Genomic DNA, 26396 nt, shown 5'->3' with positions numbered 1-26396 from the left:
CAATTTTTACATTCAAAAGAGTCAAGTGTTAAAGCTTTTCCTGGACTGCACCATGTTAGGCTGCAACTGGGGGGGAGGCAGTCACAAATTTTAAGTTTCCTCAAACAAAAGCCTGGCCGGGAGGGCGGGGGGCTTGCTGTCCCTTGGCAAAGAGTTACCAGACTCTGGTGCCATATGCTGCATACCAAAGCCAGCAGGGCAGGAGGAAGCACCCAGCATAGCCTTCTTGCTTGCATATTGGTGTGTGTGTGCATGTGTGTGTGTGTGTTCTGGATCAGGGCTGACCTATAAGCAGCTATCATATGGGAGCTGAGGAATGCAGTAAAGCCAGAGAGACCTTGTTGCTCAGGCCCAAATGGGAGGCATTTGATAGCCCTTCCTGCCTAGGAGCACCCCATTAGCCAGGGTGGGGCCAGACCAAAGCTTGAGAGTTCGTACTCCAACCACCCCCAAAAGTTGTTCCAAGCTGCAGTTCCAGAAGCTCACCACGTGGGGATGCTGCAAACAGAACACTTATGTGAAGAGAAGCATTCAAAATATTGCACACAGTTTCCTCCATCCTCAACTGCAGATTTAAGTAACTGCAGGGAAAGCTTCACCACTTGAACCAGCTGAAATTTAAGAGAGAGAAAAGCTCTAAGAGTGATGTAAGGAGAGCCCACACAAGGCTTGCTCTATCTGTTTTTATTTCAAGCAATGATTCCATCTTTAGTGATCCTTGCCAGGGCTCAGTAGCTGTCAAAGGGCCTGTTATCCCAAGGAGGTCAGGGGCCTTTTGAGAGAATTATGTTTGCTCCACCAACCTGCTCCAGATTAAGACGGTCCATGGAGAGTGTCTCAGTCTACGGAACTAACAAAACCCTGGAGCCAGCACTGTTCATTAAGTGTAGCAGTTGATATCTGGTTGTTTGTACACACACACACACACACACAAACACCATATTTTGCGTCAGCAACAACCCAAGATTTCCCAGCTAATTTTCATGTTCTGTTTCTTATGCTATCTTCTGCATCTTCCAACACATTCTGTGCTGCCTGCTTCACTGCAGTGCATGCACCCCCACCATATTTATTGCTTCATTCTTTTCAGCATTCCAACCTTCCCTCACCATTTTTTCATTTAGAGCCCTCTTCTCCTTGCTTTATGTGCAAATGTCAGCAAGCTCAGCCATTTCCCCCGCCTTCTCCACATCACCTACACTTTCTCTTCCAAAGGTTCCACCTTCCTTGCTGCTGTTCGTTCATGACCCCTCCCCCCCTTTCACAAACACACTTTCACTCTCAGCCAGGGTCATAAAAAATGCAGCAGCAATTTCGCTCCCACCTTTAAGTCTCTCAGCTTGCCATCGGCTGCACACAGCTGGCCCTCCCCAGCAAGTAAGATCTGGCCTTTAAAGTTCAGAGAGCTCAGAAGATGACGCAAGGATTGCCAAAGGCCAGCAGCACTGGCACCTGCATTGTGTCTCACCTTTGGATGTCGACCTGCTTGACCTGTGAAGGCATCCACCAGCATGAGGCTTTCTGTGCAGTGTCTTAAGATGCTGCAGGTGGGCAGGCTGGTCAGGCAGGAAGCCCGGCTCCATTTCCACCTGGTCCTTCCACCAAGGTGACCCATCTCATATTCAGTGGTTATAAGAAAGAGAGAGATTAAGAGAGAGAGTTGCTTCTCTACATTGCCCACTCTGTGGAGGAAGGGCTGTGGCCCAGAAGCAGAACATCTGCCTTGCACTTTGCAGGTTCCAGGTCCCAGGTTCAACCCCCCATGGCATCTCCAGGTAGGGCTGGGAATGCCTGAAACCCTGCCGAAGCCTGCTGCCAGTCAGTGTAGACAATGCTGAGCTAGATGGACAATGCTTTGACTCAGTGCAAGGAAGATTCCTAGGTTCCTATTCATATTTTCACAGACCTCTTTTAATTCCCAATGCCAATGCTTCTCTAGCTATTATGTTCTGCCACTACTGGCAGCCTGTGCCAGGCAATGATTTCTTGAGCTGGTGAAAGTTCACTTCTCCAGCCCATCATACCTTTTGTTCTGTTGAAAGTGAACAGGGAAAGTGGTAACATTTGTGGGCTGAGGAAAAATATGGGGTGTCATCCTGGATTTCAGGTTTATATACTCAGGGTGGGGCTGAGGATTGGAAACCGTCAGTAAATCATGTAATTAGCACTAATTAAGCTCAGCTATAGCTCAGCTGCAGAACCCCTGCTTGGCATCTGCAGGTGGGACTGGGATAGACCACCCTCTAAAATCCTGGAGAGCCACTGCCAGAGTAGGCAGTGCTATACTAGATGGAGCAACTGTCTAATTCAATACAAGACCAACTTTCTATGTTCTTGCCTTCCTTCCTAAGAAAGTCATTTGACTTTCAGGAGGGTTCCTAGCAAACCTACATTGGCAGTCCAAGGGCTTTTGAAACAATATTTCAAAGAATCCCAAAGGATTCTCTGATGTGCAGTTATTGCTATCATGCTCATGCCCTGCTTCTGGGCTTCCCGTAGGCCTCTGGTTAGCTGCTGTGAGAACAGCATGCTGGGTTAGATAAGCCTTTTCTTATGTTCCTGTGGCTCCTGCCACACATTCTCAAAATGGGTCTGTAAGAATGTCTCTTCCTAGACTTCCGGAGGCGGCGCCTCCGACAATGGCGGATTCTCCCTGATTTAGAGGGAGACAGCTCCACAGAAACCGGGTCTTACCGCTGCAGCGAAGCGGGGACCCCTTCGAAAATCGCAGGCGGAAGAAGCCTGCGACCGTGGGACTCGGCGGGCACCGTTTGCGCCCCTCTGTTTGGCAAAGGAGCTCTACAAAGGGCTCCGGAGTGAGACGGGGGTTGGCGTGGTGCTGAGAGTCAATCGCTACTTCTGTGGAGTGAAGCTGCACAGCCAAAGTCGGAGAGCGCTGTCCTTTTTCCTAGGCCAATTCGGATTTCAAAAACAACCCGTGAGTAGGACAATTGAAACTTGTGGATCAAAAGTATACCTTTGAATTAGAGCTGAGACGGGAAGTGTAAATAGGAAGTCCGCCTCCCGCTCTTTGTAGAAAGATCAAAGCGAAGACTTTACAAGCTAAAAGCCGTAAATTGACAGCCTGGAATTTCCTGCTCTTTTAACTACCAAATCCCCCTGACAGCAGGAGGATAGGGGGAAAATAAATCCTGCAGAGAGTAATTTAAGAAAATAAGTCTTCACTGTTCCTTACCTGGGGACAGAATGAAAGGAAAGAAACTGTCGGTGGTGCCTATAACAGGAATATAAGAAATCTGACAGATAGAGTTGGAAGGGGGAAAAAAGTCCAATGCTGCCTTCTGCCTGATTGTTTTATATTGAAAGGAAACAAAATATCTGAAAATCGAAAGTAACTTTTATTTTCCCTTGTTGGATACACTGTAAAAATGGATGCTAAAAAGTAACTACACCCCCTAGAGGAGGTCTGCCAGTGCTTTTGTTTTATTCTATAAAGAGAACATAGCAGCTGGGAAAATCAGACCGTGGGACCAGCTTTCTGACCTTGACAGAATGATGAGAGAGGAAGTTTTATCTGCCCTGGACAAAATATATGATGTGCTGCAACAGATGGATGAGAAAGTGTCTCTTATGAATCAAGATACGGCCTACATTTTAGCTGCAGTTAACAAGGAGGTGCCAATGGAACGTACAGTTACAGAAACTGCACAACAATCTACCCAGAATATTGATTTAGGGCAAGTGCATGAAGTTAGGAATGTATCTCATAAGACACAGAGTCTTCAAGTTTTACAGGATCAGAAGCCGCAAGATTGGGAGATGGAATTCGCAGGACACTGGTTAAATTGTGGACTTAAGAGAGTCATTATTTTTGGTGGGATTGTGAAACAAGGGGAAGATTATCTTTGGAATGACTACCCTTTGGATTACAAACTAGATATTGGGGAGCGCAACACTGGGGAATGGGACATTTGGACAAAAGGAGATGAAGAATTTTACTACATAGAGTCCTCCAGAGATTGGCTCCCCAAAGAGAAAGAGAAGAAAATGCGAAAGAATACAACAGGGAACAAGGATCTATGTAACTACAAACAGAAACAAGAAAACTCGCAGAGGGGGCCTGGAGGTGACTTGAGTGCCTCAGATATTAGAACTGACAAGGGTTAAAGACTTAAGGACTGACATTATCCGGAACCAGGAAAAGGGACATTGGAGAAACTTAAATTGAGAAATGCTTTTGTAATAAATTCATATTTATGGAATTAGTGTAATTCTAATGAAATACTAAGAGATGCTGGAAAGGAAGTAATTGGCTTTAGTAATGGTTTAAATCTAAGAATTTTAAAGATTTGAGGACAAGATAAAATTGGGGAAATAAGAATTTGTAAGAATGGGTTGATTATAAATGAAAATATGAGGTAAATATTACATGGGGACATATAATTAAGGGTAAGACAAGTGGCTATGAATTTGCTGAATTAAATTTAAAATGGAATACAAGGAGGGAGGTGAGAGGAAGTCAGGAAAATAAGTTAAAGAATGCTGAGATTTTGAAAGGAGAGATTTTTATTTTTTATTTTTCTTATTTTTTTGTTTTTTGTGTGGAATTTTTGATTGTTGTAATTTCTTTTTTCTGTCTTTGATGTTTACTTTTTTTGTTATCCTTGTGGTCTTTATTCTTGAGAAAACTTAATAAAATATTATTTTTTAAAAAATGTAAGAATGTCTCTTCCTAGTCTCTCACTAGGACTTTTATCACCCAAAGGTCACCCACCTTCAAGAGGGGCTCCCCCCTGTACTCTGGAATCATGGAGCATTCCACCGGCAGAATTTTGGGATCTGCCCTGCAAGTTCTCGCTTCACCACAAGGACATCTGACTGAAGAAGGAAACTGCTGGGAGACTCACACTGCAGGCCAGAGTCCTCTTACTCTTGGCAAGCATGTGATTCCAGAGATCCACTTCCATGGTGCTGCCTGTTTATAAAACTCTAAGTTCTGCTGCACTCTCTTAGAACCAAAGTGGATATGTCACACTGCACTTCTGATTTTCTATGGGTTTTTGTTCTTTTCCTGCACCCTCCTTTTCTCTCTCTTTTTTTACTAGTTTGTAGCCTCTTGTGGTTGCTTTGAAAGTTGGGGATGCTCTGGGAAACAGTGTTTTTTCCTTAGCCCTTTTCCTAATGTAAATATTCCTTCCTCTTTCTAAAGCGGCTGCTGTTGACTACATACAGCAAGAAGGAAGAAAGGCAGGTATGGCACCTGAGAGGGTAATGAAGGAAAGTGTGAAAAGACCTCCATAAGCTGCATCTAGAGTGGTTCTCAGCCTGGCCACTACATTCTTGTGAGAAGCCTCTCGGCTGTGTATGCCTCCAGTCATCTGACCCCTCTGCTCCAGATACTTGCCACCTCTCACCCTGGCAGGGGTGGGGAACTGAGCCTTATCAGTACTAGAACCAGCTTGTTTACTACCCATGTTAGCTATGTCCTACTTCCAGCATCAGAGGGAGTGTTGCTGAGAATGGCGAGAAGAGTACCATTGCATTCAGATTCTGCTTCTGGGCTTCCCATGGGATACTGGACTTGGTGAGCTTCCAACCTGTCCAGCAGGGCTATTCTGTTATGTTTAGAGTGTGTATGGTGTAGCTCTTGATGGCATGGAGCATCTGTCCACAGGAGGAAGCTTGTTCTCTCTTGGTAAACATCTACAAGATTCCCATACCAAACCTTTGTAATGGGCTGGGTTCCCCCCTCCTTCAAACTGTGGGTGCAGTTTTCCTTGCTTAGGTCTTGCTCGCTATCCCAAATAATGAGGGGTGTTATTTGGGGCTGTAGTGAGGAATTAGGTAGTGTTTTTAAAGTGCTTGGAATGAACCAGAGTTAGCATAAGCATTATTATTGATTTTGAATCTGGGAGGCAAAATATGCCTTGTGCACATTTATGACTCCCTAACCATATTCCAGGAGTTCTGTCATCATTAACAGGCCTGTGGTAAACAAGATAGGAAGCCTTTGATCTTCATTAGGGGAAGGTGAAAGAGAGCAATGCAGTGCTTGAATGGAAAGAGAAACTAGCTGATGATATACTACTGTTTTGTAGCACACAAATTTAGGGATGTTGTCAGCCCCTGGCATCTCCAGGCAGTTGCCGAAGCCCCAGAAAGGTCCACTACTAACATATTCCTAGGCTTCCAGGCACCATTTCTGTTTTCAGCTGTGTCTTGGAAGATGACTCATCTTCTTGGCTATTTTGAGGTGAAATGGCCATTGCCACAAAAACTCATTTCCCACTCCCACACAATGGCCCAGATGTTGTGTCAACTTCCTCTCACATCCCCCCTGGGACCCAAGGAAGCAAGGAAGACTCAGAGGAGAGCAAGGTACAGGCTGGTTCACCCAAGGAAGATCTATGAGGACCTTCTCCCATGGCCTCCCTGCCAGAAGAAGGATCCCTTTCCTTCATCTCAGGAGTCATCAGCAGCACTTCCTCAGCCTTGCAGAAGCCAGAGGATACAAAATCAAGCAAGAGCCTTTTTAAAAACAGAGCCAGCTCCTACAAGAAGGTGAGATCTTTTCAGGGTAGGACAAGGCTTCTGCTCTTTGCTGAGATGACATCATACAGTAGATGCTATAGGAGGCAATAGGGCCACTATGAGCTGCCCATGGTCGTGACTTCCCTGACTCTTGCTTAAAGAGATGTGGCCTGACTCTATCCCAGAGGTTGGCAACCTAAGGCCCATGGGCTGGAAGCGGCCCATGAGGGTCGCTTAGCCGGCCCATGACCTGCCCCCAAACCGAGCCGCCCACTCGGCAAGTCCCTGCGCGCTGCGCTAAACCAGCGCGGCACAGGGACTCTCTTCCACTGCTCTGGAAATGGCTTCTGCGCATGCCCAGTTGCCAGAAATCATGTCTGCGCATGTCCTCTGCACCAGAAATTGCTTCTGCGCAGACATGATTTCCAGCATCTGGGCAGGTGCAGACGCGATTTCTGGCGTTGCGTTGTGCCAGTCCAGCCCATGGAGGATCTCCGCGGGAGTGATCCAGCCCATGCCTGGTAAGCCTTGCCCTTTCTTCTGAGAGCCTACAGAACAGGATGAAGGGAGGAATGGCTACTGCTACCTAAATACTTTATAGTGGTGACAGTCACTCACCCCCACCAGTGTCCTTCTAGGAGGCAGGGTGCTGACTGGAGCTGCAAGCACCAACAAATAACTCCTTCCCCCTTGAATCCTAGGGTTGGGGTCTACCATTGTAGGTAAGGAAGCCCATTGAACAGCACTTTGCTGAGAACCTTCTCAGTCAGTAGAGCATGAGATTCTTAATCTCAGGGTTGTGGGTTCGAGCCCCACATTGGGCAAAAGATTCCTGCATTGCAAGGGGTTGGGTTAGATGGTCCTCATGGTCCCTTCCAACTCTACACTTCTATGATTCTGTGATTATCATATGCATGACTATTCCACAGGTGAGTTTTGCCTAGATCCAGGGATTCCCATTTGTAGTCCACACTTCGTCTGAAGAACTCAGGATTATCTTATTATAGACTCACAGAATCCCATGCAGATGGTTAGGCTGAAAGAGCCAGTGATTGTCACTGCTGAGCACAGAACAGAGAAGCCAAGCCTCCACTCTTCACTTAAGACTGTCTATCCATTGTGAGGTAGACTTCCATATACAGGCAAGGACTTTTTGTATCTTATTGCCTTTTTCAGCAGTCCTGCTTTATGGCACTGCATTTCCTCAATTACAGCAGTTTGCTACAGTTTTATTTTGTGTTCTATGTATACACTTCTTTTAGGCAGGAATTAGCTGCTGAATCATAATTCAGTCAATGAACATGAACAAGGATGAATCTGAGATGCGCTGACAAAAAATAGTATTCTGCAGGGCTTTTTTTTTCCAGCCAAAAACTCCGTTCTGGCACCTCTCAGGTGGGTGTCATTGCCATTCTAAGAGAACAAGTTCTGGCACCTCTTTTTCTGGATTTTTGTGTTTCATCAAACATGATGTTTTACCTTGAATCTTTCTCTAGTTTGAACTAGAAAATAACATGTCTGAGAGATTTCATGGATCACATTGCAAAATAGGATGCATAATGGAGATCACCTTTTCTGCAGTGGTGTCTAGTAAGTGGAAGGTCCTGGAAGGTCAGATTGTCTCCCTCATTTTCTGTATTCTGCCATTGATTGAAAATTTTCTTGCTTTAGCCAGCTGTCTGATCACTGCTGCTTACATTTCCTTGGGAATACTTGTAGAATTCTAATACTGTCTAACTCTCTGTTGGTTGTTACTTTGTCAATGTTTTAATCTGCTCTTTTGATATTTTCCTGTTGTTGTTCTGATTGGAGAATTGATACTAAATAAACTTGGCATTAAACCTTTAAAGAATTGTGTCATAAACAATCAAAACAAGTCTCTGTGCCTTTGAGTGCTCAAGGGAAATATCACATGATGAAGAACGGTGTCCTGAAAATGCCCACAAGCTCTCATTCCAACATCATTCCTCTTCCCTCCCCCTCCCCATTTCCTTTTCTGCCATGTCTTCTAGATTGTAAGCCTGAAAGCAGGAGCTGCATTATTATTTATTGATTTGTAGGCCATTCTGGAAGCCTTTCCATCTGTAAAGTCAGCAATAAATGATTTAAATAAAAATCAATAAATTCTTTAATCTTCAAGCTACCGTAGATATGACATTAGTTCATGTGCTTGCTTTTTTCAATAAATGTTCTTTCCTTGAGCACAGAATTGCTTCCTGGAAATTCATACCAGATTTCATTCTTGATATCTCAATGTTATGAGCTAATGCTACACAGGCAAGTAGGTGAATTAAACCAAAAGGTCTCACTTATCTCAGCCAGTTAGTTTCTGGGTAATTGCAGGAATTTATCAGATGCTTTGCTGCTCTCAGGGATGCGGGTGGTGCTGTGGGTTAAACCACAGAGCCTAGGACTTGCCAATCAGAAGGTCGGCGGTTTGAATCCCCACGACGGGGTGAGCTCCCGTTGCTCAGTCCCTGTTCCTGCCAACCTAGCAGTTCAAAAGCACGTCCAAGTGCATGTAGATAAATAGGTACCGCTCCGGTGGGAAGGTAAATGGCATTTCTGTGCACTGCTCTGGTTTGCCCGAAGCGGCTTAGTCATGCTGGCCACATGACCCAGAAGCTGTACGCCGGCTCCCTCGGCCAATAAAGGAAGATGAGTGCCGCAACCCCAGACTCAGTCACGACTGGACCTAATGGTCAGGGGTCCCTTTACCTTTACCTTTGCTGCTCTCACATGGCATAGTGTGAAAAGAGGGGTGCTCCTAAGGTCCTGCAGCCCTTGTATGGTAGCAGAATGCCAATGACTGGTTTGCTAGGGTAGGAATGGGAAACCTGCTGCTCTCCAGCTGCTGTATTCCAACTCCCATCAGCCCCAGCCAGCATGGCCAATTGCCAGAGATGGTCATTATGGGATGTTGTATACCAGCATCACCTGGAGGGCCACAGGTTCCAAAGCCCTTTGCTAGTGTCCTTTTATTTCCCCTCTGATTTGTCATTTCCCCACCGGCAGGAACTAAAGGACAAAATGGCAGAGCTGATGCCACTTATCCCTGTGCTGGACCAGTACAAGTCAGACACCCGCACCATCATGCAACTGAAAGAAGAAGTGAGGAACCTTTCGGGCAGCTTGCTGCAGATCCAGGAAGAGATGGGAGCCTATGATTACGAGGAGCTCCAACAGCGTGTGCTGGTCCTGGAAGCTCGCTTGCATGCTTGCATGCAGAAGCTAGGTGGGTACTTTTGTGGGTCCTCTTCTCTCTTCCTCTGTGGACTGATTCACAAGCCACCCTCTAAGTGAGGTGGTAGATGTATTCAATCCTCTTTTTGCCTGTTATTGCAGAGTTTGGGAACTTGGGCTCCTGCAGACATTGTTGGACTAAAACTGACCATTGCCTAAGTTGGCTGGGGTGATGGTGGGTGAAAGCCAACAACCTCTGAAGACCAACAGGGTCTTCATCCTTGCTCAGGAGCAGTGTTCTTCAACCTCAAGGATGGGGATGATGGATGAGGATGAGGATGGGGATGGGGATGATGGGAGTTTTAGTTCAACAACTTCCAGGGAGTTCAGGCTGAGGAACAATGTTCTAGTACCTTTGCCACTCTGGAAGAACTGTCCCCAACCCTGCCATAGAATTGCTCTTGTTTGTAAAACAAAGGATAGTTGTTGCTCATGCTTCCTGTTGTGGCTAAGAAAGAAATGGCAGCTTAGATTGTCTCAGCAAGAGAGTAGTGGCCATTTTAATCTTTTCCATGTCAATATGTCTGAAGAACTTTCCCTGCTAGTTTAGGCAAAATGTCTTCCTGGTCCAGCACCCTCTTTCTAACAGTAGCCAATCAGGTGCTTCTGTAAAACTTTCAAACAAGGGATGAGGACAATAGCTCCCTGCTTTCCTTCGTATTCAGCATCTAGTTCTCAGAGGCATACTATTCCTGAAAATGGAGGCTCCATTGTCTGTTGATAGAACTTTCCCATACCATCTTGCCAATGAGGAGCCACTGTCCAAGTCAAAGATTGAAGGGTGAAAGTACTTCTCCCCTGCCATATCTGCATTGCAGTCTGCATGTAAAAGTCCCTCACAGAACTGAGTGTGGAAGGTAGATTTCCTTAGGGAATGTTATGAACTTCCCCTGGCTTTAGAGTTGGAACATCCAAAAAACAGAGCTGAGAGAGGTAAAGCACCACATCCTGAGATGCTGACATTTTATCAACCTCAGATTCTGGCAAGACATACAGATTGCCCCACAGGAACTGGCAATTAGATCTGTTCAGACACATTCAAGGTATTTGCCTGATTTTCCCTGGAGGGAAAACTCAGGCAGAGAGCAGAGCTTTGAACTGGGATCCTGGAATCTGGAGAAAATGAAGGCACTTTGCACGCAGATTTGTTTGTGAGCTGATTATCTGGTTTACAGATTAAGCAGACTGAGAGCTCACCAGCTCTGAGCTGCAGGTGGGTGACCGCGTCCTCTCTCTGCCTTGCAGCAGAGTTGAGGTAGGAAAACTCAGGCTCTATTATTATCGATGTTGTTACAGCAGTCATTGTGCAATGACACTTTACAAGCTTGAATAAAGTAATGCCCTATTGTAAGCTTGGAAAACTTTAACACTAGGAGAATGATAACACATACATCTGTAACAATATAAAGAGCAAAGGGGAGAGAAAAGACACCTGGCTGAAAACGGAAGCATCAGCCAAGTGCATTTTCTCCTAAGCCTGAATTTCACAGCCTGCAATCAAGCCAAATAACAGACAACAGGAGTGCACCCCAGCGATTGAGAGGACGGCAAATGCATTTAATAAAGATGAACTAAGCACAGCATGTATCAATCCACTTCCCTACCAGTCAGTGCAATGGAGGTATTTTCTGTGCCTCCTCCACCTCCTCTCCCCTCCTCACTTGTTGTCAGCATCGGATACCACTTGGCAAACCTTTTTGGAGCCATTTTTTGTGCCTGCAGAGTTGCCTGTTCCTTGTACTGCTTTTGGCTAAATGTTGGAGGAAGACTGGTCCTCCCTTTGCACCTTAGCAACCAAGGCCTGAAGTGGAAGGCTACACCCAGATGAGCAAAAGCCTGCCATTGGATGGGAGGGCATCTAGGCTCTCACTACCAGACATAGAACTCAAACTCCCAGCTCGGTTTCTGCCAGAGACTTTAATGCTTAAATCAGTGCAGGTACATGAGCAAGGCATGGTTACAAGGTATACCAGGTGCGCAAGAGGATTAGGTACTTGGCTAGGTGTATGCTGAGTTGTTGATCCAACAGGCAGTGGTGTAGCATGTGTTGGCAGCACCCAGGGTAGGGCAAGGATTGCGGCTCCTAACCCCCTTGCAGGCATTGTTCGGGAGGCAACATGCAGACTTGGCTGTGCCTTCAGTGGCTGCTGCTCATGGAGATTGCCTGCTAGTGGCCACGTTTGCCCTCTCAGCTCAGTGAGCTCCGAGCAGGAGTAGCAGCTGATGCTCCTTGGTGGGCTTAGCAGCTACAGCAGGTCTAAGAGGAGGGACACAGAGAGCAGGCTGAGGCACCAAGTGCAGCTCTTCCCTGGCCACCTTTCCTGGCCATGTAGTGTGTGGGCTGGTGCTGGTGGGTCTTGGGCAAGCAGACAGCTCTCCTCTCTGTGCTCTCTCTGTGAGGTGTGCACTTCACCGAAGGACACATACTGGGACGGATACCCTGGGGAAGAACTGGTGCAGGCCAGGAAAAGTCAGGGCTCCATCCAGCAGGAGTTCCACCTGGGGTGGAACATCCCTTTGCCTGTTAGGAGAAGGGGATGCCACCACAGCCCCAAAGGCCTGGCCCAGCACAGCTCACCTACCTGCAGCTCTGGAAGCTGGCAGTCATGTGGCCTTGGCAAAGGGAGCCTGTCGCGGGAATTCTGCACCCAGGACCACAGCCTCCCTCACCCCCATGCTACGCCCCTGCCAACAAGCAATATGCTTGCTGCACCTTCTGTTTGAAGGAGAGGAAGACATGGCACTTAGCATGGCAACAACCTGTGCCCCAAGACTGGGCAAGGAAGCAGGTACTTCTCTGAGTGGGCTGAGCTTGTAAGGTCTATTCATGAGGTGGAGCAGCTCAGCATCTGATTTGCTCTCAATAGGCTCCTTCTCTGAAGGGGGCTCATCCCTGACAGGGGGAGGCACTGGGGGCAGTTCTATGTCAGGAGGGATCAGACTAGGGGTGTCCAGTTGGACCAGAGTAGAACAATCCTCTGCTACCCCAATTGGCTGGATCAAGCTCATCATATTACACACTGCTGCCAATCCATTTCCTAGATTTCTTTGGGTCTTGCCAACACTTCCTCCGTTCCAGTAGGACTCCACCTCTCTGATCTCCACCCATTATTCCTCAGGATCAGACTACCTCCTTCATGACACTTTCATATGGGTCTCATGACAGAGAGTACCCCAGGCTCAGAAGCTCACTTATGGCAGAAAATGAGGAAATCATACATCTGAATGTTCCCCCGCAGGTATAAATTTCCCACTCGTGAAGAGATGCCAGAGAGAAATCTAGGTTAAAACCTCCCTCTCTCCCTTCTCTCTCCTCCAGCTGCACTTGGAAGTGGAACAGCCCAGGAAGGGCTGTACCATATACTGATGCTGCATGTTTGAGCCAGATGTAATGTGGGTAATGTTGATAGAACCTTTATAAAGGGCAAAGCCAGTTCTGTGTGCTGAAATCTGAATGCAACCCATGGGGGTATCTGGAGCAAATTCTTGCCTCTATTAGCTGCTACACCATATGTTTTTCTTTTCCAGGCAGCAGCTGCCGTGAGCTCTCTTGGGCTCGTGAGCTCAAACTGTTTTGCTGCACTGCTGATACCTTGCGAATAATAATCTGGGTGTCATGTGGGCCTTACTGCTGTGCTGAACAGAAAATAAAAGATGCAGAGATGTCAGAATATCACTAGGGTGCACTTATCAGAGGGGCAATTCAGATGAGTCGCCACACATCCAGCTTGCAATGCATCTCACGTTTACGGCATTACTGCAAAGTGCAGAGAAAATGGGTGGAAGAGAATCCGCAGGGCAAATGTGCATCTTCATTTGCGGCCTGTGGGTTCTGCTGCTGATTCAGTGGTATGGTTGCTTAACCAAGAGCTGAATTATCACAGAGCATACAGTGCACAGTCTGGACATATTGAACTCATTCAAATATGGCATTGAAGAATTCTGAATGCTTTTGGAATTGGAAAAAAAAATGTTTTGTTCAAGTTAAGCCAACAGTGTTGATCATGCAGTAATATCAGTGCTGAAGTAAGCCTTGGGGGGGGGGGTGTGAGCAGGAACTCAGGGGAACTGAGTTCCCTTAACCTTTTAAAATTAAATACCCCCCCCCCCGTGGGGGCTGGAATGGATATACACCCAATGCCTGAGCCAAAAATCCATCTATATTTGTAATCAATAAAGTTGTGGCCTTTTCTAATCCAGATGATTGCCTGCTTGAGTTTATTAATCATTCACATTTAGCCACTGCACGGGGGGGTTGGGGGTGGCACTGCAATTGGGCCCAAACAAACAAACTTTTGTCCCCTCACAAAAGAACAGTGATTTGTCCAGGGCTGCCCATGGATCCCATAGCCAAAGAGGAATCTGAACTCGGGTCTCAAGACAAAAATCTTCCTGGTGGGCCACATTGCTTTTCCTTGGCCAATGAGACCTGCTTCCAGCATTTCCCTTCTCACATGTCCTCTAAGCCTCTCATCCCTCTCTGCTTTGTACTTCAGGGTGTGGAAAGCTTACAGGGGTAAGCAACCCCATCACCATCCGGGCATCAGGCTCCAGATTTGGCTCTTGGATGACGGACACCATGGCCCCAAGTTCTGACAGCCGGGTGAGTGCATGAGAGACAAAATTCCCCTAGGCTCACTTATTTAGAATCAAGGATGAATTGCTCTCAGGAGACTCTGGAGCTGCTCATAAGTGGGGTTGCTGGCTTGTACGTCAACAGCCCACAACCCAGAAGGTTAATGTTTTGTTTAAACCTAGCACAAATATAAATTAGACTGAACTCACAGAATTTCCCCAGGTTATTTGATTTTAATGAGTGAAACCTGACTGAATAAGCACAAAACCTTCTAAGTTTTGAGACTGTACCAAACACATGGCATAAAGTTATCTGTCCGGATTGTAGGATAGAAGATTAGCAAAAGGCAGAGGGGAGAAAATGGTGCTAATGAACAGGGGAAGGGGCGTGGCTCAAGGGTAGAGCATCAGCTTTGCGTGTCCAAGATAGGAGGTTTGAGCCTCAGCAACTCCAGAAAAGGCTGAGAGAGATTCCCAGCCTGAAATCCTGAATGCTGCTGCCAGTCAGTGTAGACTATACTGAGCTAAATGGACCAATGGTCTGACTCTGCATAAAGCAGCTTTCTATCCTCCTAACATCTTAGAAGAGAGAAGGAGAACTCTTGCTACTGTTGTAAACAAAAGCTGCCCTTTTTCCCTTATAGGGTATCCAAGAGCCCATATAGAGTCCTTACGTGGGCTCCCTATTGGTAGGAGAAAATAACAGAGACCAACCAGAGAATATTGAGAAGCAAAGCAGCTAGTAAGCCTGATCTTTACTGATCTGTTGCAACCGGGTGCTCCCCTCACACGCAGGAAAGGAGGAGGACCCAGAACAAAGGTGTGCCTGCCCTTATATAGACATTTTAAATTCCCTGTCCTGGAGCTCAAGACCACCCCTCCATACATCATATATCAGAGAAAAGGCGGGGTACAACAGAAATTTGAATGTTGTTGTTTTTCCTCTCTGCCAGGTTATCTGATAATGCCTTATCCAATTGCCTTTCCTGGTAGTCTGGCCATTCCTTTGAAATGGTGATTACCCAATTCCTGTAACAAGGAAGGTTTTTTCACCTCCTCCCTCCTTGCAGAGAAACATTTGGTCAGCTTGGGAGTCAAAATGGTTTCAGGACTGTCTTCCTGTGCGGCTTCAGACATGGCTTGCAGGGCAGCAGCTGAAGAAGGAGCAAAAAGGGTTTTCTCGTGTGTGTTTCTTGTGGCTGATTAGCTGCTCTCCCTGTGCAAAGGTCAGAGGGGGCAGGGTTTCTGTTGAGGCAGGTGATTAGCTGTGGGAGGAGCTTATCAGAGCTTGCAGGGCAGCAGCTGAAGAAGGAGGAAAAAGGGTTTTCTCGTGTGTGTGTTTATTTGTGTTTGATCCATCTTTTAGATTTAGGGGAGCTAGTCTCAAACGTTTCTTGGGGGAGACCTAGGGGTTTTTTGGGGGGGAGTTATTTGTCCTGTCTGCACGCTTCTTATGATGGAGGACCACTGTAGCCACCCCCAACAACACGTTTTCAGGATGGAGGGTGAGGGAACAGCTGCAGTTGTCTGCGGTTCCTGTGCAATGTTTGCCATCTTGCCAAAGGTTGCAGGCAGCTTTACCTGCAGCAATTGCATGTTGATTGCCCTCTTAAAAGACAAAGTCCAGCAACTGGAGGAACGTGTCGCTACGCTCCAAAGAATTAGAGAGCTGGAGCTCTTCTTGGAAGCAACAGAGCACACTGTCTCCACCAAGGAGGAGACAGGAGACTCCCCTGAGAAGGAGGCTAGTTCACCAACACAGGAGCCAGATATATGGAGAAACGTGACTCAAAGAAGTAGGAGGCCCAGGGTTCGCTCTGATTGTTTAGAAATACACAATCGCTTTGAGGTCCTCTCCCCTAGCATGGAAGACGAAGAGCAGACTCCATTTGAGGATCTCTCCCTCATTACAGTCGATCAGGTATATGAAGACGAGCAGCAAAGTCAGTCCTCAGGGAATGTGCAGGTGACCTTGGAACGGACAGCTCATGGAAGAACCCCGACCAAACCTAAGAGGAGGCGTGTAGTGGTGATAGGGGATTCCCTACTGAGGGGAACAGAAGCAGTGATCTGTGGGCCTGACAAGATGTCTCGGGAAGTGTGCTGTCTCCCCGGGGCTAAGATCCAAGATGTAACTGAACGACTGCAAGGAATCATAAAACCCACTGACAAATACCCCTTCCTCTTGGTTCATGTGGGAACCAATGACACTGCAAGCAATAGCCTCCAGAAGATCAAAAGAGACTATGAGGCTCTGGGCAGGAAACTGAAGCAATTAAATGCACAAATTGTCATCTCAAAACAAAACAAACAAGATGAATTTTAACAGGGAGAAATGTAAAGTATTGCACTTGGGCAAAAAAAATGAGAGGCACAATTACAAGATGGGTGACACCTGGCTTGAGAGCAGTACATGTGAAAAGGATCTAGGAGTCTTGGTTGACCACAAACTTGACATGAGCCAACAGTGTGACGCGGCAGCTAAAAAAGCCAATGCAATTCTGGGCTGCATCAATAGGAGTATAGCATCTAGATCAAGGGAAGTAATAGTGCCACTGTATTCTGCTCTGGTCAGACCTCACCTGGAGTACTGTGTCCAGTTCTGGGCACCACAGTTCAAGAAGGACACTGACAAACTGGAACGTGTCCAGAGGAGGGCAACCAAAATGGTCAAAGGCCTGGAAACGATGCCTTATGAGGAATGGCTAAGGGAGCTGGGCATGTTTAGCCTGGAGAAGAGGAGGTTAAGGGGTGATATGATAGCCATGTTCAAATATATAAAAGGATGTCACATAGAGGAGGGAGAAAGGTTGTTTTCTGCTGCTCCAGAGAAGCGGACACGGAGCAATGGTTCCAAACTACAAGAAAAAAGATTCCACCTAAACATTAGGAAGAACTTCCTGACAGTAAGAGCTGTTCAACATGAAGATGATCATCCAAATGTCATAGACCAAATGGAGCAAACAGCACGCAGACCTAGTGGTGGGAGGAAAAAATCCTTAAATAAGAGACACGGGGGAATGATTAATGGACTTCAATGTCTGTACACTAATGCGCAAAGCATGGGAAATAAACAAGATGAGCTTGAGCTCTTGGTACAGCAAACTAAATATGACATAATAGGCATCACTGAAACCTGGTGGGATAAATCCCACGACTGGAATGTAATAATGGAGGGATACAATCTATTTCTGAGAAACAGACCAGACAAGAAAGGAGGAGGAGTGGCGTTATATGTCAGGGATGTGTATACCTGTGAAAAGATCCAAGATTTAGGACCTCAAAGCCAAAGTGAGAGCATTTGGGTAAAAATTAAGGGAGAGAAGAATAACAGTGACCTCATTGTGGAAGTTTACTATAGATCCCCAAGCCAAACGGAGGACATAGATGATGCCTTCCTGGAACAGATGGCCAAGCATGCAAAAGGAAGGGAGACAGTAGTAATGGGGGACTTCAATTACCCGGATATTTGTTGGATGTCAAACTCAGCGAAGAGCATAAGGTCAAACAGATTCCTCACTGGCCTTGCAGACAACTTCGTTGTCCAGAAAGTGGGAGAAGCAACAAGAGGAACAGCCATTTTAGATCTGGTCCTAACCAATGTTGATGACCTGGTTAGTGGGGTAGAAGTGGAAGGATCATTAGGCACGAGTGATCATGCTCTTCTGAAGTTTACTATACAGCGGAAAGGAGCAGCCAAGCATACTAGGACTCAATTTCTTGACTTTAAGAAAGCTGACTTCATAAAACTTAGGGAAGTGCTGGGTGAGATCCCATGGACAGTAATACTAAAAGGAAAGGGAGTTCATGAAGGCTGGGAGTTTGTTAAGAGGGAGATAGTAAAAGCCCAACTTCAGGCAATACCAATGAGACGGAAACATGGAAGGTGCCTAAAGAAGCCAGGGTGGCTATCTAAAGAACTTTTAACTGAGTTAAGATTAAAAAAGGATGTGTACAAAAAATGGAAAAGGGGGGAAACCACCAAAGAGGAATTCAAACAAATAGCCAGCACGTGTAGACACAAAGTTAGAAAAGCTAAAGCACAGAATGAACTCAGGCTTGCTAGAGAGGTTAAAAGCAACAAAAAAGGCTTTTATGGGTATGTTCGTAGCAAAAGGAAGAACAAAGAAACAGTGGGGTCACTCAGAGGAGAAGATGGTGAAATGCAAACAGAGGACACAGAAAGGGCTGAACTCCTCAATGCCTTCTTTGCCTCAGTCTTCTCCGATAAAGAAAACAATGCCTGACCTGAAGAATTTGGAGCAAATGATTCAGCAGAGGAAACACAGCCCAGAATAACTAAGGAGATAGTACAAGAATACTTGGCTAGTTTAGATGTATTCAAGTCTCCAGGGCCAGATGAACTGCATCCAAGAGTATTAAAAGAACTGGCAGATGTGATCTCAGAACCACTGGCAGTCATCTTTGAGAATTCCTGGAGAACAGGCAAAGTCCCGGCAGACTGGAGGAGGGCAAATGTTGTCCCTATTTTCAAAAAGGGGAAAAGAGAGGACCCAAATAATTACCGCCCAGTCAGTCTGACATCAATACCAGGGAAGATTCTGGAGCAGATCATTAAGCAAACAGTCTGTGAGCACCTAGAAAGGAATGCTGTGATCACCAATAGTCAGCATGGATTTCTGAAAAATAAGCCATGTCAGACTAACCTGATCTCGTTTTTTGACAGAATTACAAGCCTGGTAGATGAAGGGAACGCAGTGGATGTAGCCTACCTTGATTTCAGCAAGGCATTTGACAAGGTGCCCCATGATATTCTTGTAAAGAAGCTGGTAAAATGTGGACTTGACTATGCTACCACTCAGTGGATTTGTAACTGGCTGACTGAGCGAACCCAAAGGGTGCTCATCAATGGTTCCTCTTCATCCTGGAGAAGAGTGACTAGTGGGGTGCCACAGGGTTCTGTCTTGGGCCCGGTCTTATTCAACATCTTTATCAACGACTTGGATGATGGACTCAAGGGCATCCTGATCAAATTTGCAGATGACACCAAACTGGGAGGGGTGGCTAACACCCCAGAGGACAGGATCACACTTCAAAACGACCTTGACAGATTAGAGAACTGGGCCAAAACAAACAAGATGAATTTTAACAGGGAGAAATGTAAAGTATTGCACTTGGACAAAAAAAATGAGAGGCACAATTACAAGATGGGTGACACCTGGCTTGAGAGCAGTACATGTGAAAAGGATCTAGGAGTCTTGGTTGACCATAAACTTGACATGAGCCAACAGTGTGACGCGGCAGCTAAAAAAGCCAATGCAATTCTGGGCTGCATCAATAGGAGTATAGCATCTAGATCAAGGGAAGTAATAGTGCCACTGTATTCTGCTCTGGTCAGACCTCACCTGGAGGACTGTGTCCAGTTCTGGGCACCACAGTTCAAGAAGGACACTGACAAACTGGAACGTGTCCAGGGGAGGGCAACCAAAATGGTCAAAGGCCTGGAAACGATGCCTTATGAGGAACGGCTAAGGGAGCTGGGCATGTTTAGCCTGGAGAAGAGGAGGTTAAGGGGTGATATGATAGCCATGTTCAAATATATAAAAGGATGTCACATAGAGGAGGGAGAAAGGTTGTTTTCTGCTGCTCCAGAGAAGCGGACACGGAGCAATGGTTCCAAACTACAAGAAAGAAGATTCCACCTAAACATTAGGAAGAACTTCCTGACAGTAAGAACTGTTCGACAGTGGAATTTGCTGCCAAGGAGTGTGGTGGAGTCTCCTTCTTTGGAGGTCTTTAAGCAGAGGCTTGACAACCATATGTCAGGAGTGCTCTGATGGTGTTTCCTGCTTGGCAGGGGGTTGGACTCGATGTCCCTTGTGGTCTCTTCCAACTATGATTCTATGATTCTATGATTCTATGTGGTTTATATATTTATGTACATGTTTGCTTGGTACATTTATGAACATTTATTATATATCTAAGACCTTAAAATTCTTATAACACCACCACTTGACATTGGACTTGGACTTAGAGGTGGGGTATGGGAGTATTATGCTCTACTACTTCTGATAGTAATCTCAAGTGGCCCAGAACCCCTTTCCTTTTCTCTTCCTCAGATTATTCTGGTGGTGGGCTGGAGTCACAGCTGCACCGTATATTTAAAGCACTTTTATGCCACTTGTACAGGCCTGGTTCCCCCTGTGGTGTAGTGGTTAAGAGTCTCGTAATCTGGGGAACCGGGTTTGCGTCTCCACTCCTCCACATGCAGCTTCTGGGTGACCTTGGGCCAGTCACACTTCTTTGAAGTCTCTCAGCCTCACTCACCTCACAGAGTGTTTGTTGTGGGGGAGAAAGGGAAAGGGAAATGTTAGCCACTTTGAGACTCCTTCGGGTAGTGATAAAGCAGGGTATCAAATCCAAACTCCTCCTCCTCCTCCTCTTCTTCTTCTTATTCCCTGCCCAAAAATCCTGGGACCTCTAGTTTGGGACCTGTAGTTTAAGGGTGCTGTGAATCAGAGCTCTGTGAGGTGTAAACTACAGCTTCCAGGATTTAAATTACTAACACCCTTGGTTCCCCACCCCCCCATCCTGGAACTTGTGGTCTGATAAGGGTGATGCAAATTATAACAATGAAGAAGAAGAGTTTGGATTTGATATCCTGCTTTATCACTACCCTAAGGAGTCTCAAAGCGGCTAACAATCTCCTTTTCCCTTCCTCCCTCACAACAAACACTCTGTGAGGTGAGGAGCAAACTACAGTTCAGAATTTTTGTGGGGGGAGCTATGGTATAAATGTGCTTTAAATGTATAGTGCGGACATAAATTGAGAGGGGGAAATGGCCTAGTGGCTCAGCAGTGGAGGTATTGGGCTGGATTGAGATCTTATCTCAACTGAAAAGGTGAAAGATTTATACAATCTGTTGAGTAGTCGGAGGATTATCTCTTATCTTTCCACCTTCCCAATGCATCCCCAATTATCAACTTTTTTGTAAAAGAGGGTTTGGGAGTGGCCTGGAAAACAGAGCTTCCTCCTGTCTAAAAGGTAAAGGTAAAGGGACCCCTAGCTCTTTTTCCTGGTCACACCAAAAGCTGACAGAGAAGCTGGCTGTTTAAACAAACACACAGTTTTCCAGCATAAGTATGGGATGACTAAGTCAGCATCTTTTATAACTTAATTTACATTGGTTTTGCAGTTCAGCTTAATTGATGCTCTGTGAGAAATGTACGGGTTTGAAAGTGGCCAATGTGGTCCCTAGGAAGTTCAGAGTCCCTATTGTAGGCAAAAATTGAAAAATGGGATAGCAGAAATGTTAACGGTTGGAAATTAGTCTGGTAATAAGAAGCCTAAGCATAGGAGAGAGATTAATTGTTTTTAAACTCCCATGTATGTGAAGCTGATTAAGTGATGTTGTGTGGCTGTCCCTGTGCTCCTCTAGGAGATAGGGCGGGACTACAATCTTAGTGTCATCATTTATCATGAGAATTATAGTAAATTGAGTATAATGAAAATTATGAGTAAAAGATTTTCCGCTGAATTTGAAATTTAATTTATCTGCTGAAACTTAATTTGTCTCTCCAGTTTCACGTGAGATTTATAGCACTGGATTTGCAGAATTAAAAATATACCATCCCTTGCAGCATTTAAACTGGAAACTTATTGCAGTGGCTTGGGTCTCTCCCACATACGTGAGACGACTCCGGCAGTTAATTATTCCAGATTTATTAGTCAAATCAAAAGGTCCCATTCGGAGCTCCACTAATCTCCGTCATCCTCAGAAAGCACAGTTGCCCCCTCTTCCCCTGACAGGAAAACCCCCACCTTCTCTCCCTGTCCTGATTGCGCTTCTCGGACACTCTCGTGAGTCTATGAGATTTGGGAGAGGGCACTCCCTGCCCCCCTGTGCCTGTGTCCCTGTCTGAGCTGACAAGCTGCCCTCTCCTTCTCCCTGTGTCCAGAGATCCAGTTCCGGCTGCTCCCTGCCGCTTCCCCTCCCTCTGCATCCCACTCTTGCCTGTTCTCTCTCTCGGCCTGCCTTCTCATTCCCTGTCAGTGAAGGAACGGAGCTGACACTTCTATATATTGATTAAGGCTGCCCCAGCAGGCTGAGTTCCCCTCTTTATCTTCTACAAAATAATCAGGCAACAGACTGTATTGTAAACATGAAAAATGTAACATTTACTTACATAATAGTCTTGCTCAGGACTCAGCAGTGAGCAATTAGAAATACAAGATAGGCAAAGCTACTTCTAAATTACTTTTAAAATATGTGGTTGAGATTGAAGATGGTGCGTGGGCTTGGGAGAGCACAGACCTTGCGTATTATCCCTATAGCTGCATGACGAGGAAAAAACTGTTCCTCAGGTGGGAGGAAGTTCAAAAAATTAAGAGCCATTATATTTTTCCTGCTTGTGCAAGTAGAGGATGTTATCTCATAAAGTGCCCTCTAGGAATTCAGGAGCCCTATGAGTCTTAACCCCTTCATATTCCTGTTTAGAAAAACATATTGGCCCTTTTGACTGAAGTTTTCCTCACAATTCTGTGGTCTTAGTTATTTGGGTCAATCAGAAGATCTGTCTTGAGGATTATTCCACTTTGTGGAAGGGGGGTTGAGTAGATGACAATATGGTACCTTCTACTTTTGTAATTCCAGTGTATCGTTCTACTTGCTTCTTTGTCTTTCAAGTTACATGTAAAAGAAGCTTATCTCCAGTTCATACAAGAACATGTGAATGAGGTTCACTATGGTCAGTAGTCTCTGGGTGAATGTAGCAGCTGAGGGTTCCAACAGCTGTGATAGCGACCTGCACTACCTCTCACTACTAGTTCACTTTCCCTCCTTGCTGGGAATTGGGCAGGAACTTCCTTATAGTCTCCTCTGCTGCTTTGAGCCCAAGAAGAATCTAGATGCTGTGGTGGCGCAAAAACAGGGTTGGAAGGGAGCAGCTGTTCAAACCTCTAGCTCATGGGTAGGCAAACTAAGGGCTGGGGGCCGGATCTGGCCCAATCGCTGCCTAAATCCGGCCCTTGGATGGACTGGGAATCAGCGTGTTCTTACATGAGTAGAAGGTGACCTTTTATTTAAAATGCATCTCTGGGTTATTTGTGGGGCCTGCCTGGTGTTTTTACATGAGTAGAATTTGTGCTTTTATTTAAAATGTACGGTATCTCTGGGTTATTTATGGGGCATATAAATTCATTCATTTCCCCCGCCCCCCCAAAAAATATAGTCCGGCCCCCCACAAGGTCTGAGGGAGAGAGGGACCAGCCCACTTCTGAAAAAGTTTGCTGACCCCTGCTTTAGCTGCTACAGTCACTTGGAGACTTCTCTTTCATGGGCTCCTATGTTAACTGAGGCTTAATGTGAATTTCAGTCAATACAAGCCCTTATAAACTTTTGCAGGATCACATATTCCCAGTTTTCAAGGACTTGGCAAAGTCCTGTGTCTCCATAGAAAAATGATTTATTGAGAAGAAATCCAAACAGGCTCCCTTCCCTTCCACCCCAGCTCTGCAGAAGAGACCAAGGAGGGGAACTTTGTCTGATCATCCTCCAAGTGTGAAATCAATCTTGCCCACCTCTTGCTATCACAATTCTTCTTCAGTTATTAAAAACTACTCGAGCGTTTGATCAGCAGAAAAAGAGTGAAAATGTGTTTTAACTCTGTAAATTAAAGGAGAGAAAACATTTAATAAAACAAGCATAAATCATCCATAAAGGTTGGGATATGTTTACTCATTCTTTGCAGTTGAGCTTTTTGGCAGAGGGAAACAAGTGGGAGACAAAATTTGGATGGCAGAAAGCCCATGATGAATGAGTTACTTGGCCAGAGTTTACAAGCAGCATTCACAGACTCGGTATCTTCAGTTAATAGAGCATAGGTAACAGAATGGGCTTGATAGCCCAATCATCTGATTCAGTACAAGCAGTGGGGCCGGGGGGACATATGTATGCATTGGTGGCTGGTGCCCATTGAGACTGGTTGGGCAGAAAATCAACAGTAGGCAAAACCAGTAATGGGCAGAGCCAACTAGTTCTAGCTTGTCTCCATCCTCCTCCCAGCTGAGACAAAGGAAGTAGAAGCTGACAGTCAGTGCCACCTCCAGGATTGGTGGAGCAGCACCCCATTTGGCCCAATGGGACCTGGAGCCCCCAAGCCACACATTGCCCTCATGGCTATGAGGTGGTCAGCTTGGTTACCATTTTTCTCTTGAAAAGTACATAGAGCTGAAGGGGAAAGTTGGAAGAGTGACAACCTTCCCCACTTCCAGTTTCAGCTCCATGTGCTTTTTCAAGACTCAGATTAATTCTTCTGGATATGACTCTTCCCCAGATCCATTGGAAAAATGATGTGTTTGTGCACACTTTCTCTCTTTTATGATTTGGGGAGGGGAATTAGAAGTGACCAGAGTGAGTAGTAGCCATGGCACTTGCTCAAAAATAAAATGTACCCTTGGGCCTAATAATGCAGGTTGGCAGCCCCGGGATTCCAGGGTGTGAGGATGAAGGAATCCAGACTAGCTTTCTCCAAGAGATGCTGGTTCTCTGTATTCTAGAATGGCATGCTCCAAAAAGGGTTGTATCACATGATTTTATTTCCTAACTATATAGATTATCACCAAGAACATTGCAGGTATTCTGCACAAGGACAGGCTAACCATATAGCTGACTGGGCAGTCTACCCATAGACTGGTTGGTAGGGGACTCATGTCCCGGACCAATGCATGTTGGAATTCATGAAGACAGATCTCCCATGGCTGCAATGGCTGAGTTGTGGCCAGTAGCCCAGATCACTTTAGACATGGACATAGGCTAGGGATCACATGGAATCTAGGCTTCATGTCCAACTTCCATTGCCAGCTCAAATTCATGTCTGTCTTGGCAGTGTAGATACCCTAGGATGAAGGGGACACCTTGTAAATACTAACTACTGGAAACCACAGGAGAGGAGAATGCTGTTGTGCTCAAATTCTGCTTGTGGGTTTCCCACTGGTATCTGGTTGGCCACTGTGAGAACAGGATGCTGGATTAGGTGGGCTATCGGCCTGATCCAGCAGGACTCTTTGTATGTTCTTATCACCCAGATGAGTCACAAATGAGGCCCCAGAACTGGAATGTCAAAATAGTCTAAACTAAGAGGATACACCAGTCCTTGGCAGGAGAAGGCAAGATAGAAATGTGATCAGTAACTGGGAAGTTACATGAGGAGAGACTGGATTCCTGGTTGAACTGGAATTTGAAAAGGGTTTCCTCTTCGGCAGAACTGGCCACACTGTCTACTACCCTACATAGCCTCTTTGAATTTAACCAGCTCTCTCTTGAGATATTTCCACCAGGAACACTATTCTAAAACCTGACATATGTAACAGTTAAACAATAACTCCAGGTTTCAGGGGACTCTCAGCAAGTGCTCCTGTTGGACCCTCTCCAACATTGGTGGGCCCCTTGCCACTATCAACTCCCAGCATTCATGGCCATTGAGCAGGGCGGCTAGGACTGATAAGAGCTGGAGTCCAGCAACACCTGAAGGGCACCAGGTTGGGAAAGGTTGCTCCAGGGCATTATGGGGAATTTAAAATGGTGGTTCATTGACCTAGCATTATGATCACAGGGGAGGAATTAACACTGGTGGATCCCCAGCAGTTATCTGAGGGAGGTGGGAGCTGAGGCGGCTAATTTTAATGATCAAGTCAAATGATCAAGCTGCAAACCATAGTTTTTGCACTCTCAGTCTTCAGTCCCATCCGATTAACTTCTGGTGATAATGCAAACTTTCTCAGTGTCTTATTTCTAGTTGACAGTTGGCTCCAGGGGACTTGGAAAGCATGCGTGTTATATGTCTGGCTGTATCTCTCCCCCTCCCACTATGCCTTTGCTTTTGAGTGAATTATATTTTAAATTTCAAAAGGTAGCCCTGAGCTTTGGAGAGAAAGAGAGGAGGGGAGGGGGAGGGATCCAGTTTAGGCACCAAACACAGCTAATCCGATGCAGGGAGATGTCAGCTGCTCCATCAAATGGGCTTAATTGTTTAAAGAAGAATGAAAGGGGAAGAGAAAGGCACAGATCCCTGAGGCTGCTCTGCTGAGCCCCAGTGTTAGGCAGAGAGCAAAGAAGCCTCCGGCA

At 45.9% G+C, this 26396-nt stretch overlaps 1 protein-coding gene across 5 annotated transcripts in view; it reads left to right on the top strand.

Moving 5' to 3' along the window:
• The window catches only part of OLFM2 (olfactomedin 2), a 225796-nt gene that overhangs the window by 191391 nt on the left and 8009 nt on the right, over positions 1 to 26396 (top strand). For all 5 annotated transcript variants that reach the window (XM_079967842.1, XM_079967844.1, XM_079967840.1 and 2 more), the window contains exons 4-5: positions 9508 to 9727; positions 14232 to 14338. In XM_079967842.1, the coding sequence (XP_079823968.1) occupies positions 9508 to 9727; positions 14232 to 14338 (327 nt within the window). The remainder of the gene's footprint in view (positions 1 to 9507; positions 9728 to 14231; positions 14339 to 26396) is intronic.

The sequence above is a fragment of the Podarcis cretensis genome (genome assembly GCF_951804945.1).
Source record: "Podarcis cretensis genome assembly, chromosome: 2".
NCBI classification, from domain to species: Eukaryota; Metazoa; Chordata; class Lepidosauria; order Squamata; family Lacertidae; genus Podarcis; species Podarcis cretensis.
The sequence above is the reverse complement of the archived record's forward strand: the minus strand, read 5'-3'. Positions and strand labels throughout refer to the sequence as shown.